At 26.6% G+C, this 16,123-nt stretch overlaps 2 protein-coding genes across 9 annotated transcripts in view; one reads left to right on the top strand and one right to left on the bottom strand.

Annotated features, from left to right (window-relative positions):
- Orp8 (Oxysterol-binding protein-related protein 8) overlaps positions 1 to 14,716 on the top strand; it is a 151,244-nt gene extending 136,528 nt beyond the window's left edge. For all 8 annotated transcript variants that reach the window (XM_016074903.4, XM_016074904.4, XM_043045313.3 and 5 more), the window contains 4 exons: positions 1,093 to 1,193; positions 2,256 to 2,441; positions 4,005 to 4,300; positions 6,978 to 14,716. In XM_016074903.4, coding sequence (XP_015930389.1) covers positions 1,093 to 1,193; positions 2,256 to 2,441; positions 4,005 to 4,300; positions 6,978 to 7,216 — 822 coding nt within the window. In that variant the 3' untranslated portion in view covers positions 7,217 to 14,716. The remainder of the gene's footprint in view (positions 1 to 1,092; positions 1,194 to 2,255; positions 2,442 to 4,004; positions 4,301 to 6,977) is intronic.
- Positions 1 to 16,123, bottom strand: part of RpS27 (ribosomal protein S27) — a 324,227-nt gene that overhangs the window by 274,185 nt on the left and 33,919 nt on the right. The gene's annotated exons all lie outside the window — the stretch shown is intronic.

The following is a 16,123-nucleotide window of genomic DNA, read 5'->3' as shown; positions in this document are numbered from 1 at the left end:
ATTTTCTACATTTAAGTTACATTTTAAGAAATAAGAAATTTTTTTCTTCATTCTCTCTTTTTTTTAGCTTTTCCTTTTATCAGCATTTTAATTATTCAAATAAACGTTATTCTTTTATCGTAACTTTTTTCTGAAAATACTGAAATGTAAAAAAGTTAAATTAAGATTTTTAGCTTTAAATTTTTCGTTTTAAAATTAAAAACTATTTTTGTTTCGGTTTCTATCTAGTCTTTTTTCTTTTAAAAAATTTTTTTGTTTTTATCTACATTTTTATTAACATGTAGCAATTAAAAGAATTTTTATTTCTTCTCTTTTGGGTATTTTTTTTATTTATTCTGTAAGGAGATTCCATTTCTCCAATTTACTCTTTTTTTTCTTCACCTTTTTCTTGAAAATACAGTAATTGGAAAATTGAGATGTTCATCTTTAAAATTTTCTTTCGAGAACAAAGGTCGATTTTACTTTTGATGTTTTACTTCTTGTTATAATCTTTTGTTTTTATGTGGATTTTCATGATAATGCGGCATTTTTTAAAAAGTTGTTATACAGTACAACCTCCAACTACCTCTTCCATTTACAACCACATTTGGAAGGCACTGGATTTTTCCATTGACTTTGTGTTGTAGAAAACCTTTTGGAGAGACTATCAAAACCTCTTCCATCGACTGGAAAATCTCCACACTAAATTCAGAAAAGGTCAAATAAGGAAACACGAAGAATATCAAAAACGAAAAATATCAATAAAGTAGTATAACATAGTTAATTAAAATGTATTCAAAATATTTGTGTGAGGTTCTTATTTAGAGAGCTCTTTTTGAGTCAATCTCTTTATCTCTCTTTTTTTTTATTTTTTGGTGCTTCTTGCTTTGACTATATTAATGCAATATTTGAATGACCTATTTTTGTGGGTATATAACTGTGAGCTTATGATGAGATCTTTGTTGGTAATTTTTCTGATTAATTTTTTAAATTTTTTTTTTATTTAAATTTTTATTATTATTATTTTTTATATAATAAATCTTTAGATTCTTAAATTTTACTGTTATTCTTAGTCAGTTCCATTGATTGTATTTTACCTCCAATTTATTCTAGGAAGAACATCTGTTTTGGAATCCTGATTCTGATGTCAGAGCGAATCGTTTAAAAAGATTTACAGTTCCAGTGGAATATCAAGATGAATATGAATCTGAAAGGTTATTAATCAAATATATTTTTAGAAATATTTTATTGTTTGGCTGTTATTGGCCATTGTTTGTGATTTTATTTTCATACCAGCAGTATATAAAATACATTCTCAATTTCCTGATAAAGTTTTTAACATTTAATTTCATTTGCATTCCACCTATAAATATGTTTGAAATAGAGGAATTGTTAGAAATATGAAGTTAATACTTTACGGAAAAGCTTTTAACACATTCTCTGTTAATTTTATACCGGCATGATAGGCTTCTTTAGTGACTAATGCAATTTGGTACAAGATCTGTGAATTTTTTAAGTAAGGCTAAGTTGTAGTTTGATTTAGGATTGATCATTTTAAAATTCTTCCTCGTATGACATTTTGACTTAATTTATTACACTATTTTATATTATATTAGTTTAATTATATTATATATGTGTTAGTTTATTTTACCAATATTCTGCAATTTGAACTAGTTATAAATTTTTGGTTCAGAATAATTTAGCAATATCGCAGGAATATATCTATAATTGTAAGCATATGAGAAAAGTTTCATATCCTTGATTAAATTTAAAATGCTCAGCTTCCTTATATGTGTCAGTTTCTGTCTGATTAATTTTTTTTGTAAGATCTAGTGATGTGGTTAATTTTAAAATATTTTTTTAATTTGTCTAAAGTAAGAACTCCCCTAGCCATTTATCTGGACTCGTGGCAGTGACTATGGTAATGAGGTATTGCTGTTTTAAGTAGGGAAGTGAAGAGAAGCTACCCTTTCTGAAATGCGCTATTCTTGTTTCCATAGCTGCAGATAGCCTCAGACTATGTGGTGGGAGAATTTTTTACATAGACAAACTGTACTCCCACATTTATAACTGGCATGTCAGGTCTACTGCTGCAAACTAGATTGATGATACTGTCGGGCCAGTTTTTGACCACAGGCTGTACTTTAGACTTTTGATTTAAGTGAGCAAAAAAAGTTTTAGGGGACACTGACATTTATGTCTTTTTTTTTTACATAATAGTATATTTAAAATTGCTTTTCGTTTATGTGAATTATAATTTATTTATTACTATACAGGCTGTGGCAGCATGTTTCTTATGCTATTTTAAAAGGGGATCAGATTGCGGCGACTGAGGAAAAGACTCTTCTTGAAGAGGCACAGCGAAAATCTGCTAAAGAGAGACAAGTTAAATTGGAGAAATGGTCCCCTAAACATTTTGTACAAGATATCGTTACTGGAGAATGGGTATATAAATATGCTGAGTAAGTATTTACCTGCACTTAGATAAATCAAAATATTAATATTTTAGAATGTAGTTTCTCTTAATGTTATCTGAAGAAATTTTTTTATCTATTTATCTTCATTTAAGATAGTGATTGATGATAAGGTCATAAAAATGCAAGGTAGAAAAATAAGAGCAAAATAAATGTTCTTCTATATTTACAAAAATTTGATTTGCTTGATCGGCACACTGTGTTTAACTTCCATCCATCTTTCGAAGGATTGTTTTCTCATGTGGATGGACGGGTCAGTGCTGGATTACCCATTAGGCCATGGCCTGGGGCCCCCAATGATTAGGGGCCCCCTTAAAATGGATTTTTTGAAAATAAATTTTAAAAAATTGAAAAGAAACAATGATTAAAAAAAAATCAATTTCAAATATTTATATTAATTAAATACGATAATTTTTTACGTAATGTTAATTATATTTATTTATTTATTACTATTATATTTGAATAAATAAGAAAAAAACTTAAAATTAATTAAATAAATGAAGAAAAAAACTTAATCTAAGGACCCCAAAAATTTGAATGGCCTAGGGCCCCGCGTACGCTCAATCCGGCCCTGGGACGGGTGAGGCACATTGGTTGGGAAGAGAGAAAGAGAAAAAATATTTACATGCCATTCTTATTGATGAACTCATCTGTGTCATGTGATAGGAATAGAGTCATTGATGAAGTCAAGCTTCTGCCTACCTCCATTCAACTGTAGCCAGTTGGCAGTTTCAATCTTTTTACTCCATGACGTTAGTACTTTTGAAGTTGCATGTGGGATTTTGAGCTTGCGTGTTTTACGTTTGAAAGAGTTTGAATTCGTTTGCGACACACTACTGCCAAAATTATTATTAAAAAAATTTTTTTTTTGCTTAAAATGTCTTATTTATTTCTCTAATAGCGATTACAAATTATCATGATTGAAATTGGAAGTGTGGCGTGTATGGCGGGGAGCCTATGCAATGATAACCGGAAACTTTAGAAATGCTTTTTGTGTGTGCTGTCCTTCTACCAGAAATTACTGAGCCTTTTATTGAAAAACACCATTTAAACTCTTTTTATTATTTTGATAACTTAAGAAATCCTTATTTTACCAATAATTTAAGCAGTGGAATACACAAAAAAACCCTTTTGATTTGTATAAATGAAAATTATTAATATTGCCTTAAGAGTTGCTATTTTCTCACAAGAAAAATATTTTTTTCTTTAAAATTAGCTTATTTAAATCTAATTTAGTCTTTATTTGATTTCTTTTCAAAATTAGACCTTTTAACATCTTTAACTTTTTCATTTATATGACTAAGTTCTGAAAATTTATATTGAGTATTGAAAATTCGTAAGTAAATCAATATGCTCTTTTTGTTGTTACTTCTCTTATTTCAATAAAAGTAACTTTGGGCCAAAGTAATACTTTAATAATGTGCTGGTATTATTTACTGTGTAAGAATAGACACTTTTTTAATAATTATTAATTGGTCTTTTAAACTATTAAAATTGAATAAGTTAGTAAAAAGAAATGGTTAACTTAATTTTACTTTTTTCCAATTTCAGCTCTAGGCCATGGGATCCTAGAACTGATGTCCTTCAGTATGAATACGACTTTAAGATACAAACTTTAACAAAGCATAAGCCTCCCACTATTCGTACTGGTAGTATCATCAGTGTAGAGGACACCCCTAAAGTAGAACTCATCCGTCACTTGTCAGTCGATCGTGTCCTTCCAAGGCCAGCCGTCTGCATTATTCCTAAGTCACGGCACAGAAAAAGCATTACAACATCTCATGGTAGTGAAAGTTCCTCTATGAATGGTGAGGCTTTCCATGGCAGTGACTCAACTGAAAGTGATGGTAATGAATCCCATATTTTTCTTGATTGTTTATTAAAGGAATTTTTTAAAAATCTCTATAAAATGTTAAGCAAGGTTATTTGTCACAACTCCTCTCTGTTTTAAGTCTTTGATGGTGTTACTAATGGTCAACGCTATTTTCTCAATACATATATACAGCATCGTTAGAGAATGTAATAAGCTATAGTTTTTAGAATACAGGCAGCCTCATTATTTAAATATTATATGTCAAATATGTGGAATCAAAGTATAGTCAATACAAGCATTTGAATGTAATTCAAGTGGCCACCCACCTGAAAAGCCTGGGATTATCAGGAAATTTTTTTTAAACTAGAAAAATCAGGGAATTTGAAAGAAAAGCTAGAATTTTTTTTCAATTTTACTGATTTAAATTATTTTAGCATCTGTTATATACCCACTTTTTTAGGTGGAAATTTATTGCTATACAGTTGAAATATCATCAACTTAGCATCAGTCTTGCTTTTTAATGTCAAGATAAATTTATCATTTAAGAGATTACCAAATTACTAGTGTTAATTTTAATCATTTAAGAAAAATAATAAAATTCCTTAACGATAACCTTGACACTACTTTGCTAGCACACTACTTAACCAACTATTTATGCATCTGATAGTTCACTTAGCCATTAGAGTAATTGCATTTGCTGTTAAATGAACCTTCTTTACTTTTTAAAAACAACATTCTTTGATTTCTAACTTGATTCACCATAAGGAAAAACTACTGTTTGACGCAAAAGATTGTAGGAATTCAGATAATTTGTTCCCACCTGCCAATATTTTACTTAAAAAACTTTTTTTTTAAATAATAGTAAGAGAAACAATATAGTGTACTATTTCTTAATTCATTATTGCTGCAATGAGGATTTGACCTTATTTAAAGTAGCACTTTAATTTGGAAGATAAATTTATTTATACCACCTTCATGACAATATAGCAAAAATAATTCTATTATTTTGTTAAAAGTATCTAATGAGGAATGAAAATAAGCACATAAAAATTTTTATTTAAGTAAAATTTACTTATTCAATTTTATATGGTAACAATACGACCTCCATATCTCCTTTTCCTATGCTCCTGCATAAATTAGAAATAATTTTCACATGTTCTTTAAAATAAGTTTTTATTTTCATGTGGTTTCTGTTTTATAAAAATTGCTGACATTGTGTTCTGATCGATAAGTTTACAGGGTGATCAAAATCAGAATAACTTTTAAGGGCAATAATTTCATTTAAATCAGGAATTTTTTACTATATAATTCTGTCTCTTTGGTTTCGTTTTATCAGTAACACCACATGTATATATTTCACTGTATAATTAATTAAAGGTACTTAAATTCTGCAAAAAAAATTGATATAATAAGAATATTCGTAATTTAATATTGAAACAACAGAAATGGCAATTGTGATACAAGTGAGTACAAAACTTTCAGGAGGATTATCATCACTAGTTTTTGTTAGAAAGCAGTTGAGTAGGTGCAACGCATAGGAATTAAATTTCAAAGACTAGAAATTAAGGATAAGAGCTGCAATCATTATTAAGTGACTTCATTGAAAGAAATTTCTTAAAACTACATCAAATGACATTTCAAAAGTGGCAAAATATTTAATTGCAATTGTTTATATATATTTCTATGAGTTATACATTTACTGATGCTGTACTGTTTCTTCTATAAATATAGCATATCTTTTTATGCAATTTTTACGGTATCAAGTTGCATGGTTATTTCTTATTCAATTGTATTCCTTAGTAAATGCCGCAATTAAACTTTTATATTTGACAATTATGAAACAATAGAGAAAAACATATCCGACAATTAAGTAAATAATACCGAAAAGCTGAAGTGGTAAAATATTACTTGATTAAAACGCTATTTCTTCCACTCCAATCACATTAGCCCATTTCGATGATCTTTATGGAATCTTATTTTATTCATATGAATGCTAATTCCCTTATTAACACGTTGAAAGACTCTCTAATTTTACATGGCTTTCCCGTCTGGCCAAAATGATTTTCTCAGTATGTATTGCATTGATTTCTTCAAATCATTTTAGTAAGGATAATAATATAAAAAAATTAAAAGCATTAAAAATTTACTTGCATTATGTGCTTCTAATAATCTTGGCTTTGTTGGTCACCGGTGACCCCCTCGTGGCGCTACGTACAAACTCAGTGCCGGTGACCCCCATGGCATTCAACATGTTAAGGACATTAGTTCCACACCACCTCTCCATAGCATGTGGGAATGCATTTTACCCTGATTTACCCCTTTTGGTCTCTGTGATTTTTCTTGTTCTATTTTCCCTCTCTGTGGTTATGGTTTTTCTTGTTTTGTTTTTCACTTTTATTTTTCCATTCCTCTTTTACATTTTGTTTCAAGTCACTTTTATTTCTTCTCATTCATGCCTGTCAAGTCTTGAAAATGGGTGCCTGTTTTTGAGCGCTTGGAACAGGCCAACTATTATTTTTAATTTATATATTTTTCAATCAAATGAAGTTTTTATCAAGTAATATCTGACAATTATTGCATGACAAAGAGAGTATTTTTTTATTATCATTTCTATTGTTTATGTAATTATTTAAGAAATTTTACTTTTAAATTCTGATACAAACTTCAATCAATAAGTAATTTATGAAACATTTATTTCTTGGTAATTTTAGGACCACGTAAAAATTTCCATTCTAAAAGCAATTCAGCTCTATCCACCCTTCAACAATCTCTACAAACCCTGCAGCAGCTTCAACAAGATAGTAATCAAACTTTGCGTTCTGTGCAGCTTCACATGGAAACAATCATGAACCAACAAAGAAAACTTCAAATGCAATTATCTCAGCGATGGGACTATAGCCTTGTTGCAATACTTGTACTGGTACAAATTCTACTCCATTGGTTTCTATGACCATATCCCATTCTGCCACTGGTTCATACTAATAGTTAAGAGTGCCTATTCTTATTCTTTATTCTAAATTTTAAAATAAAAATAGTTGCAGTCTTTTTGTGAAATATTTAGATCATTTCATTGGTACTAATTTAGCAAATTCGCTTCATATGCAAGTATTTCATTTAGATACTATATATTTTAAAAACTTGAAAATATTTCTGCTTGCATTTTTAATGCTATTTTAAAGAATAACTTTTATTCATAGTTTTTAATTAGATTATGAAAGGTCAGTCAAATTCTAGTTAGAGAAGCAGTTAAATACATAAGTCATTTTAGTAACATTAAATCTTAATAAAGTAGAGTTAATCATTATGAGTTACAGTAGAGTCTCAATAATCTGAGTTAATTGGGAATTTATAAAAATATTTCATTAAAATAAATTCTGTTCCTTAGTTCCTAAATGGAGACAGTAAAAAATTTCAATAAAACGTAGTTTGGAATATTTGATCACTTGTTTTTAAACATAATTTCTTCATTAGTTTAAATCATTTTGGATGTAAGTTAAATCTATAGGAAGGTAAGAAATTTTCTGTTTCCTCGTCCAAATTTTATCTATTTAAAAGAACTCGGATTATGAGAACTCTACTGTATTGTCAAATCCGCATATATATTTCTGTCATGATTATTTAAAAACCTTAAAGATTAAAACAAAAATTAAAATTTTACATTAAATCCAAATGTTATTTTCAGTGTATATATTATTTTAATTTAACGACTTCATTTCTTTTTAATTAAATTTTTGGAGACAGTGACTTACAATTAATAATAAAACTTATATTCATGTACATGCATCATAATAAAACAGGCATATGCATATATACATATTTAATACAATAAATGAATGTATGCTATGCATTAAAATTGTGACATGTTATTTCTTAACTTCTAACACATATGTTATTTAAAAATGTTTTTCTTAACTTTGCTGTATATGAATAGGATTAATGTATAAGGGTTTTTTTCAACATTGGAAAATAATTTGTTTCACAAAAAAATTGAATCAATATTGATTTTTTTTGTCATCTCAATTATTTAAATTTACATATATTTATTCATGCACATCTTAATTAATTCTAATGTATTATAAAATATTCATCTAAAAAAAAGTCACCTTTTAAAAGTTAATTTGATCCTATAGTTTTCCCTCATCAAAATGCTAGTTTTAAAAATTCTTTGCATTTAAAATATTTTGAAATGATTTGTCTCGTTTCTGCAAACTAAGAAGCCATCTTACTGCACTGACAAATCGAATCATAGGGCGAGGTCTGTGACACAGAGCATGTGGAGCACACTCTGAATTGCTTTGACTTTTAAAATGTTAAAAACCATTTGACTACCCACTTTTCAAACAATCCAGTTTGTAGCTTCCATTTCACATCATACTTCTTTATTTATAAAGAATTATTTTATCAATATTTCAAGTAATTCTGTGAATTATAACTGAACAAATTAAAACTGTAATCAACGATAATTGATTTATTAGTCATTTTCAGAAATTTAGGGTATATTCTTTTTCCAGTACATATAAAAATTTGTTGAAACATTTTATTTGGAGACTAAATCATATGTTTAAATGAATCAAGAGAAGGTAGAAACATCTCCACTTTAAACTGATTGATCTTTTTTTAAAATCTTGAGTGAGTGTAGCAATAATTTTATTTGTTTTAATGATTCAGATTGTGCTCTACTGGCTGGCCCATTTATGAAGTTTTAGTTTTTCACAGGTAGATTGTATACAACTAAGCAAGAAATATATATATATATACATGTATATGTGCATAGATTATGCCTGGTGATTTTTTCACCATTAACATTTGTGCTGTTGAATATTAAATTTTATGTTATTTCCAGTTTATGTACAGATGTTTCCTACCTAGTGTTTTATATAAATTTATTATATAGCTTACAAATTGTTAGTCAGCTTTTGCTGAAAATGCCAAAGGAAGCTTTTTCCATGGTAGTGTAATGAGCTGTTGGATCGTCGTATACATGTCTTGTAGAGTGGTGCATATTGTAAATAGAATGTGTCTGAACAAAACCTCTTATGTTTAGTGTGAGTGGTTTTGATCAAAGCTTATCAGGTTGTTCATTTCCATGATTTTTACCGAATGTTTATTGAAATTTATGAACAAAACTACACTTATCAGGTATATAAAATGCACTGCCCTGCTGTGCAGCTCACAGTTTAGAACTAATTGTTGAATACTAACATTTTTTAAAGGTATGTTATATGCATAGCTAGGATTTTAATGACCTAAAAATAAAAATCGCTACTGTTTAAACTTTTTGATCGTTTTTTTCTTCTATTACATTTAGTTATATAAAAATGTGTTAAGAGTTTTAGAGTGCAATATGCTTTTCTTGAAGTTACAAATTAAATTTAAGTGTTAAAATAGAAATAGGAAAAAAAAGGGAAAGCATATTTGTATCTTTTGCATTAATATTTTGTTATATATACAATTCTTAATTTATATATTTAGAATTCTTATAAGAAAACAAAATATATATATATATATATTGGGAGGAGAAAGTTAATATTTAGGCTAGGAAAGAAAAAAAATACTACCAAATTAAAAAAAAAAAAAAAAAAACATTTAATTAAGGTGATACAATGTATATAAATTCAAAGCTTTCTTGGTATGAAACTTAAAAGGTCTTTCAAACAATAGTCTTTTAAAGCCTGTTTGTTTCTTTTTCCACAATCAAACTGGTTTAAGTATTTCTTACACCTGTTTTTCTCAACCACAATTTGTCAGATTTCAAGAGTGTTTTTCTTTCATTGCTGAAATTTTAATTTGAGACCAAAGTATGTTTTTTTTTTCATAAGGTTTCAAAAGACACACATTAAGGGTAGTTTTTAAAGAATACCCTATATACATAGATTTCAAGAAATTAATAATGATCAGTATTGTATTTAATTTTATGTATTGTCAAATAAGGAAAAATGTCTTTTTTTCTATAAGCTGTGTGCAAAAGCCCCTTTAAACATTCCACGCCTACAGATGGACAATTATTAGATAAATTCTACATTTTGTATAACAAATAAAAAATTCACATAATAAAAAAAAACTCACTTCATAAAGCTCCTAAAAATAAAAGTATTTAAAAATTTAAATGTCATCAAAATCTTGGTTTAAGTTAATTGTAACTTTTGAATGTGGGGTTGAAAGGCTTTCAACCGGTGTTTCTTCAGTGAATCCAATTTCAGTCTTATAGATTGTTGTACGGACTTGACAAATATGAATTGATGTTAGCAAAATTGTCAGCACTGTGATATGATCAATAACATAACATCAACATGATGTTTGCTCTTATTTAAAGCTCTTAGCACTTTTTCCAAATTTTTATCTATTTCATTGTGTGTGTGGTAATAATTAACATTTGAAGCGAAAAACTTTGTTTTTTAATTATTTTTAAAATGGAATGATCCCATAAAAGTTTTTTTGGATCAAGAGTACAAAATTGTAATGTTTGCATTTTTACACTGGTAAAAATATTCTTTCAAAAAACTTTTTTTTTATTATTTTTCTTTTATGTCAATAAATAGTTAATTTTTATAAAACAGTGCCATAACTTTTTGTCCAAATTATGTTAATTTTACTAAAATTAAATACTGAGTTTTTGATTAATTTCTCTAAAAAAATAACCACGGGGTGTCTAATAAATTGTAAGTTTAAAGCACTTCATCCAGTTTAAAACCAAAGTACTTTATCTAAATGTTTTATATCCATTTTTTTGTTAAACAATCAACAATATAAAAAATTAAATAATTGCATCTAAAAATTATTATCGTGTTAGCTGATATAAAACTTCTCCATTATTACAATGATACTTAAAATTATTTTTACTTTGATTTTTGTAAGTGTTAATAAATTGCATTCTTTTTAATTTAAAACAAGAATAATCTATCTTTAAACTTGTCTTTAGCAGGTATAAATAATAATTTTTAAGAAGGTGCTTTGAAAAAGCTTGCATTAAAAATAGCTCTTATTACTTACTACGCATATTTCTTAGCCATAAAAATATGAATTTATTCAAAAATTTTATCTGCTAAAGAAAAAAATATTTTTGTTGATCGAGTGAATGGTATAAATTTTATCTTTTTATAAACAAATAACAATAATATGTATTTTTATTTCCAACATATAACAGTGAAAGGTTGAAACAGTTTAAACACTACTGTTTTTTCTTGTTAAAAAAATATTTAAACAAAGAAATGTTTTAAATTGTGTGATAATTGAAAATTATATCACTAAGCATAAAAGCTTGCTTTTTCTTCTCATTACTTAATATTTATTTATCTATAAATTAATTCAAGATAAACTACGTAAATTTCATATCAATGCAATCTCTTCAATGATAATTTTTTGTATAAATGGCAGTTATTTTTTAATTTTCTTATAACAAAAACTAGTAAACAAAAAAAATCTATAATTTTATTGAACATTCCAGTTACGAAATTAAAATAAGACTGTACTCATTTTATTATTTTTAATTACTTTGTGTTAATATTATATTCAATGATTTGATTTTTCTAATAATTGCAATAATATTCAAAAATGAAAAAAAAAAAAATATTTTTCTTGTTGTGTTTGGCATTTAGCTAAAGTTGCTTACTATGCTATAGGATATACTTTCTTAGTTATTTTACATTCTGGCAATATTTTGAAGTACAACATGAAGTAGAACCTTGATTATCTGAATTATTTTAATCTGAATTCTTCTTTTAATTCTGTTTATTTCAAGTTTCCTTTTCATCACTATAATTTTGTTTTTTATAGTGGTTGCAATATTATTTTAAACTGAAAATTTATATTTTTTGTTACTGTTGTGTTTGTTATTCAGATATCTTTACGTGAAGTTGATAATAATTGTGAGGATACTTTGATAATTATTTCACATTCTGGAAATATTTTGAAGTACAATAAGTAGTCTAACCTTGTATTGATTAATTGAACTTGAATTCTTCTGTTAATTAAGTCAAATTTAAGATATTTTCTTTTTTTTATAAGATTTTTTTCATCTTCAGAAGAACTTCAAGAACACGAGACTGAAAAAAAAAATCCCTTATAACTTTAGCTAGAATTAATGAATTACTGTGACTAACACAAAAACATAAAGTAATTCCGATTAATTATTCTGATTATAAAATCTATAAGATAAATTTTTTTTCTCTTTAAATTTTATGTTACTTTCTTGCATAAAAATGTATTTATCTTCTATACTAAAAAAAAAAAAATTAAAGAAAACTACACATTGAGAAAAAAAATTTCAGATAATTTCTTCCAACAGTCACACGTCTGATTTCCCCCCGACTGTTGTCTAAAGAGAATTTCATTACCACCTTTTACTGATGTCTGGCCAAAGACATGATGAGTAATTCCACAACAAATTAAATTTGAATACCACACAATACTTATGTGGCGAAATTAAATCTCTACAGGGTGACTAAATTTAACAAATGGTGGTAAAATATGGTCAGCCAGTTGCATTTTTTCCCCGCACTAATTTCCTCAATGTGCATTTTAATATTTTTTTATTAATAAATATGGAATTCTGAATATTTTGAAGATTGCTTTTTTTCAAGCTTGTTTCTTAAAATTTTTCTTCATTTCAGAAACTAACCTTATAGTGTTTACCATATATTGTTAAATGCCTTACATTATTAATATTAACAGTTCTTTTAATCCATTAAAATTTTTTTTTAAACATTGCCACGTTTTGCAAAGTGATTATTGTTAAAAATACTTCAAGCCACTGACAAAATCTCTCAATTTCCTTACGTAACACTATTGTTTAAAAAAGGAAAACTTTTATTTTCAGAATTTATTGATAAAAAATGTTATTCCCTTTATAATCCAAATATTGTGCAAAATATATCTGGTTCTAATCACTTCGGATAATTGAGGTACTACTGTACTATCAACTTTCTAGTCTCTTTGAAATTATTTTTTTCCCTTATTAAATTTAATGATCAGATTATTTCAGGGTAAAAAATTGTTGTACTAATGCATTTAAATATTTTCTAATAAAAATCTTCGGATGTCTTAACCTATATTTTTTAATTTCTTTTATTGTTCATTTTTTTTAATGTTGCATTAGTAAATTTGTATACAATTTATATAAAACATTACCATGAATCTGTTCAATTTTTTATTATTTTTTTAAACTGTATTTATTTATTCTTATAAATATTATGTGCCTATTTATTGATATTATTTATCTGTTTTGCATGCTCTGAAGCCATGCTGTAATATATAGTTCTGTGTTTCTATATTTTAGTTTTTGTGATTTGTAATTCTTATAGCAGAAAAGGACAAAAAAAATGTTAATATAGGTGCTTCAGGAAGTTTGTATCATGGTTTAGTATGTGTTCCAGTTTTTCAAGTAAATTAAATTGATATTTTTCAGATGAAGCTGTAATAGTTTTAGTAGTATAAGAATTTTGTTTTGATTTTCAAGAAAAACTCAAATGTTTAAGAAAGTTTTATTTTTAAAAATAACTATATTTATTTTCCAAATTACTAAAAGTAAAAGTTAGGTAAGATTTATAAATGAAAGATTAGACATTTTTTTCTTTAAGTTATTTGACTGAATTTTAAAACTTACTATTTTCAGAACTATTACACATTACTGATATATGAAATATAAAGGAGAAAAGAAAGTTAAATGTTTTCTTTTTAAGTTGAGGTGTCCAAAAAGCAGAGTGTATCTGTAACTCTGTTAAATCTAATGACCAGTTTTTGCAATTGTTGTGTCTAAGCAAGTAATTAAGAATGATTTTGCTTACAAATGTGCCTGGTGTATAACAATTGTCACAGGTGTTAAAGATTCTCAAAAAAATTAACTTGCACTATTATATCTTCAGTGCAATTAAGTCATATTTGTTTTTTAAAAATATTTGAATTTTTTAATTGAATCCTATTTTACACATAGTTATGTGAGATATGTCCTCTCATTTTTTTATAAACATTTTTATTTAATAGAGTATTTAAATTTCTGTGAAATTAGCATATTTAAACTATGGATTTTTAAGTGAGGATGCAATATATTTTCATATATCATTGTTTAGATTATGTGTAATAATTTTGAAAGAATGAAATTTTAAAGCACTGCAACTTATTTATGTTAATCCAGTAATAAATTAAGTGGTTGATTTCCATGTTTAAACTTTTATATTAGTTGTTTCACAAATGTTAAGCAATATTTTTCTATGAAATTTCTTGAGTTATTATATTTTATCGTTTCAATTTACCTACATATTTTAGTGCGCAAAATGAATTATGGGTATGAAAATTTAAAAATCTTCAAAAAATAAGTTTTACACAATTTTGTTGACCATTCCTGTTTGCTTAGATGTTTTATTTGAAGCAAGCCATTGTTACTTTTTGTTTACAGCTTGACTTATGTCATTTTTATTATTGTTTTGTACATAATAAATGTTTCTCACAATTTGTACCTCCTAGTGCTTTATTGAATTCCTTTTATTTATAAGACAAGTATACAGTTATAGATTCTTTTATAATTTTTTTAAATAGACCACTAAGCAAAATACTGATAACTTTAATATATTAAAACTTATTACAGTCCTTTTTGAAGATTTAATAAACTGCTGTATATGTAATTTTTAAATAATTTGATTCAGGATATCAATAGTAAAAAAAAATTACCTTTACTATTTTACTTTTAACATTTTCGCCCCAACATTGATTTTACATTTCAGATACTTGAATGTTAACACATGCTACATTTAAGTAGATTAAATACAAAACTATGACCATCAACCGAATTAACACTGTCAATTATCTGAAAAAATGTTTAGGCAACAAAGAACAGTTATCCCATAAGTTTTCTTTAACTAATCAGGGCTGCTAGTTGTAATATTAACAAGATTGAGACAGAAGTATTTCTATTTAATGTTTTTTATTAGAGGGAGTGATAATTCATTTACAAAGTGACAGTTTGGCTAGTAGTTAGAGTACTTTAGCAAATTTGATCTCTGAACCCACAGTAATAACCAGTGAGTTATTCTTATTATTTCTACTTGTATTATGTATATCAGCTGTTGAAGGGTAATTTTACCCTTTGAGCCATAGAAAAATTAGGGTTACTTAGCTTACTCCTTACTAAGTGTCACTAGTGCAATCTAATAACAAATTGGTTCACCTGTTCAACAGATTATGGTTGAAATTTTATTGTAATAAAAATTATTTTCTGAAAAATGATTTCAAGTGAAAAATTATGCTAAAGAAGTAGGGACATATTCACAAGATACTCACACTATCTAAAAAATATACAATTGAAGTAACATTGCTTGATTAGACTAGCACATAATGTGCAATTAGTCAATATATTTTTAATTACATATAGTTATCCACTTTCTCTAAAATGATATTTAATTCCTTTTATATTCACAACTTAAACTTTCCTATCTTGAATTTATAAAATAAATACTAATTTATGACAATATAATCCTTTCCATAAATATATTAGGTTAAAAACATAAAATTTTGCGAATCTGACTTCATATTCGTAATCAGAGACCATCCAAACTTAAGAAAATTGTGTAATATATGCGGTTTATTGTAACTACTTTTGGAATGTTTTTTTTTTTTTTTCAATTTAGAGCACTGTGCAACATTTGGTATTTGGCTGAATATTCGAGAAAATAACAAATATTCAGTAGCTGAAGAGCAAAATTTTTTTAAAATCATTAATAAATATTTTTTATTAGTTTAGATAAGTTTAGTCATTATTGAAAAATAATCATAACTCAGCTGTGTTATTGGTATGGGTTAAAAGAAAAAATACTTTTAAAAAATATTTAAGATATTAGATATTAAAGCAAAATAAAAAAAAATGTCT

The sequence above is a fragment of the Parasteatoda tepidariorum genome, chromosome 4 (assembly GCF_982258835.1).
Source record: "Parasteatoda tepidariorum strain Cologne lab strain chromosome 4, Ptep-v5.0, whole genome shotgun sequence".
In the NCBI taxonomy this organism is placed as follows: Eukaryota; Metazoa; Arthropoda; class Arachnida; order Araneae; family Theridiidae; genus Parasteatoda; species Parasteatoda tepidariorum.
The sequence above is the reverse complement of the archived record's forward strand: the minus strand, read 5'-3'. Positions and strand labels throughout refer to the sequence as shown.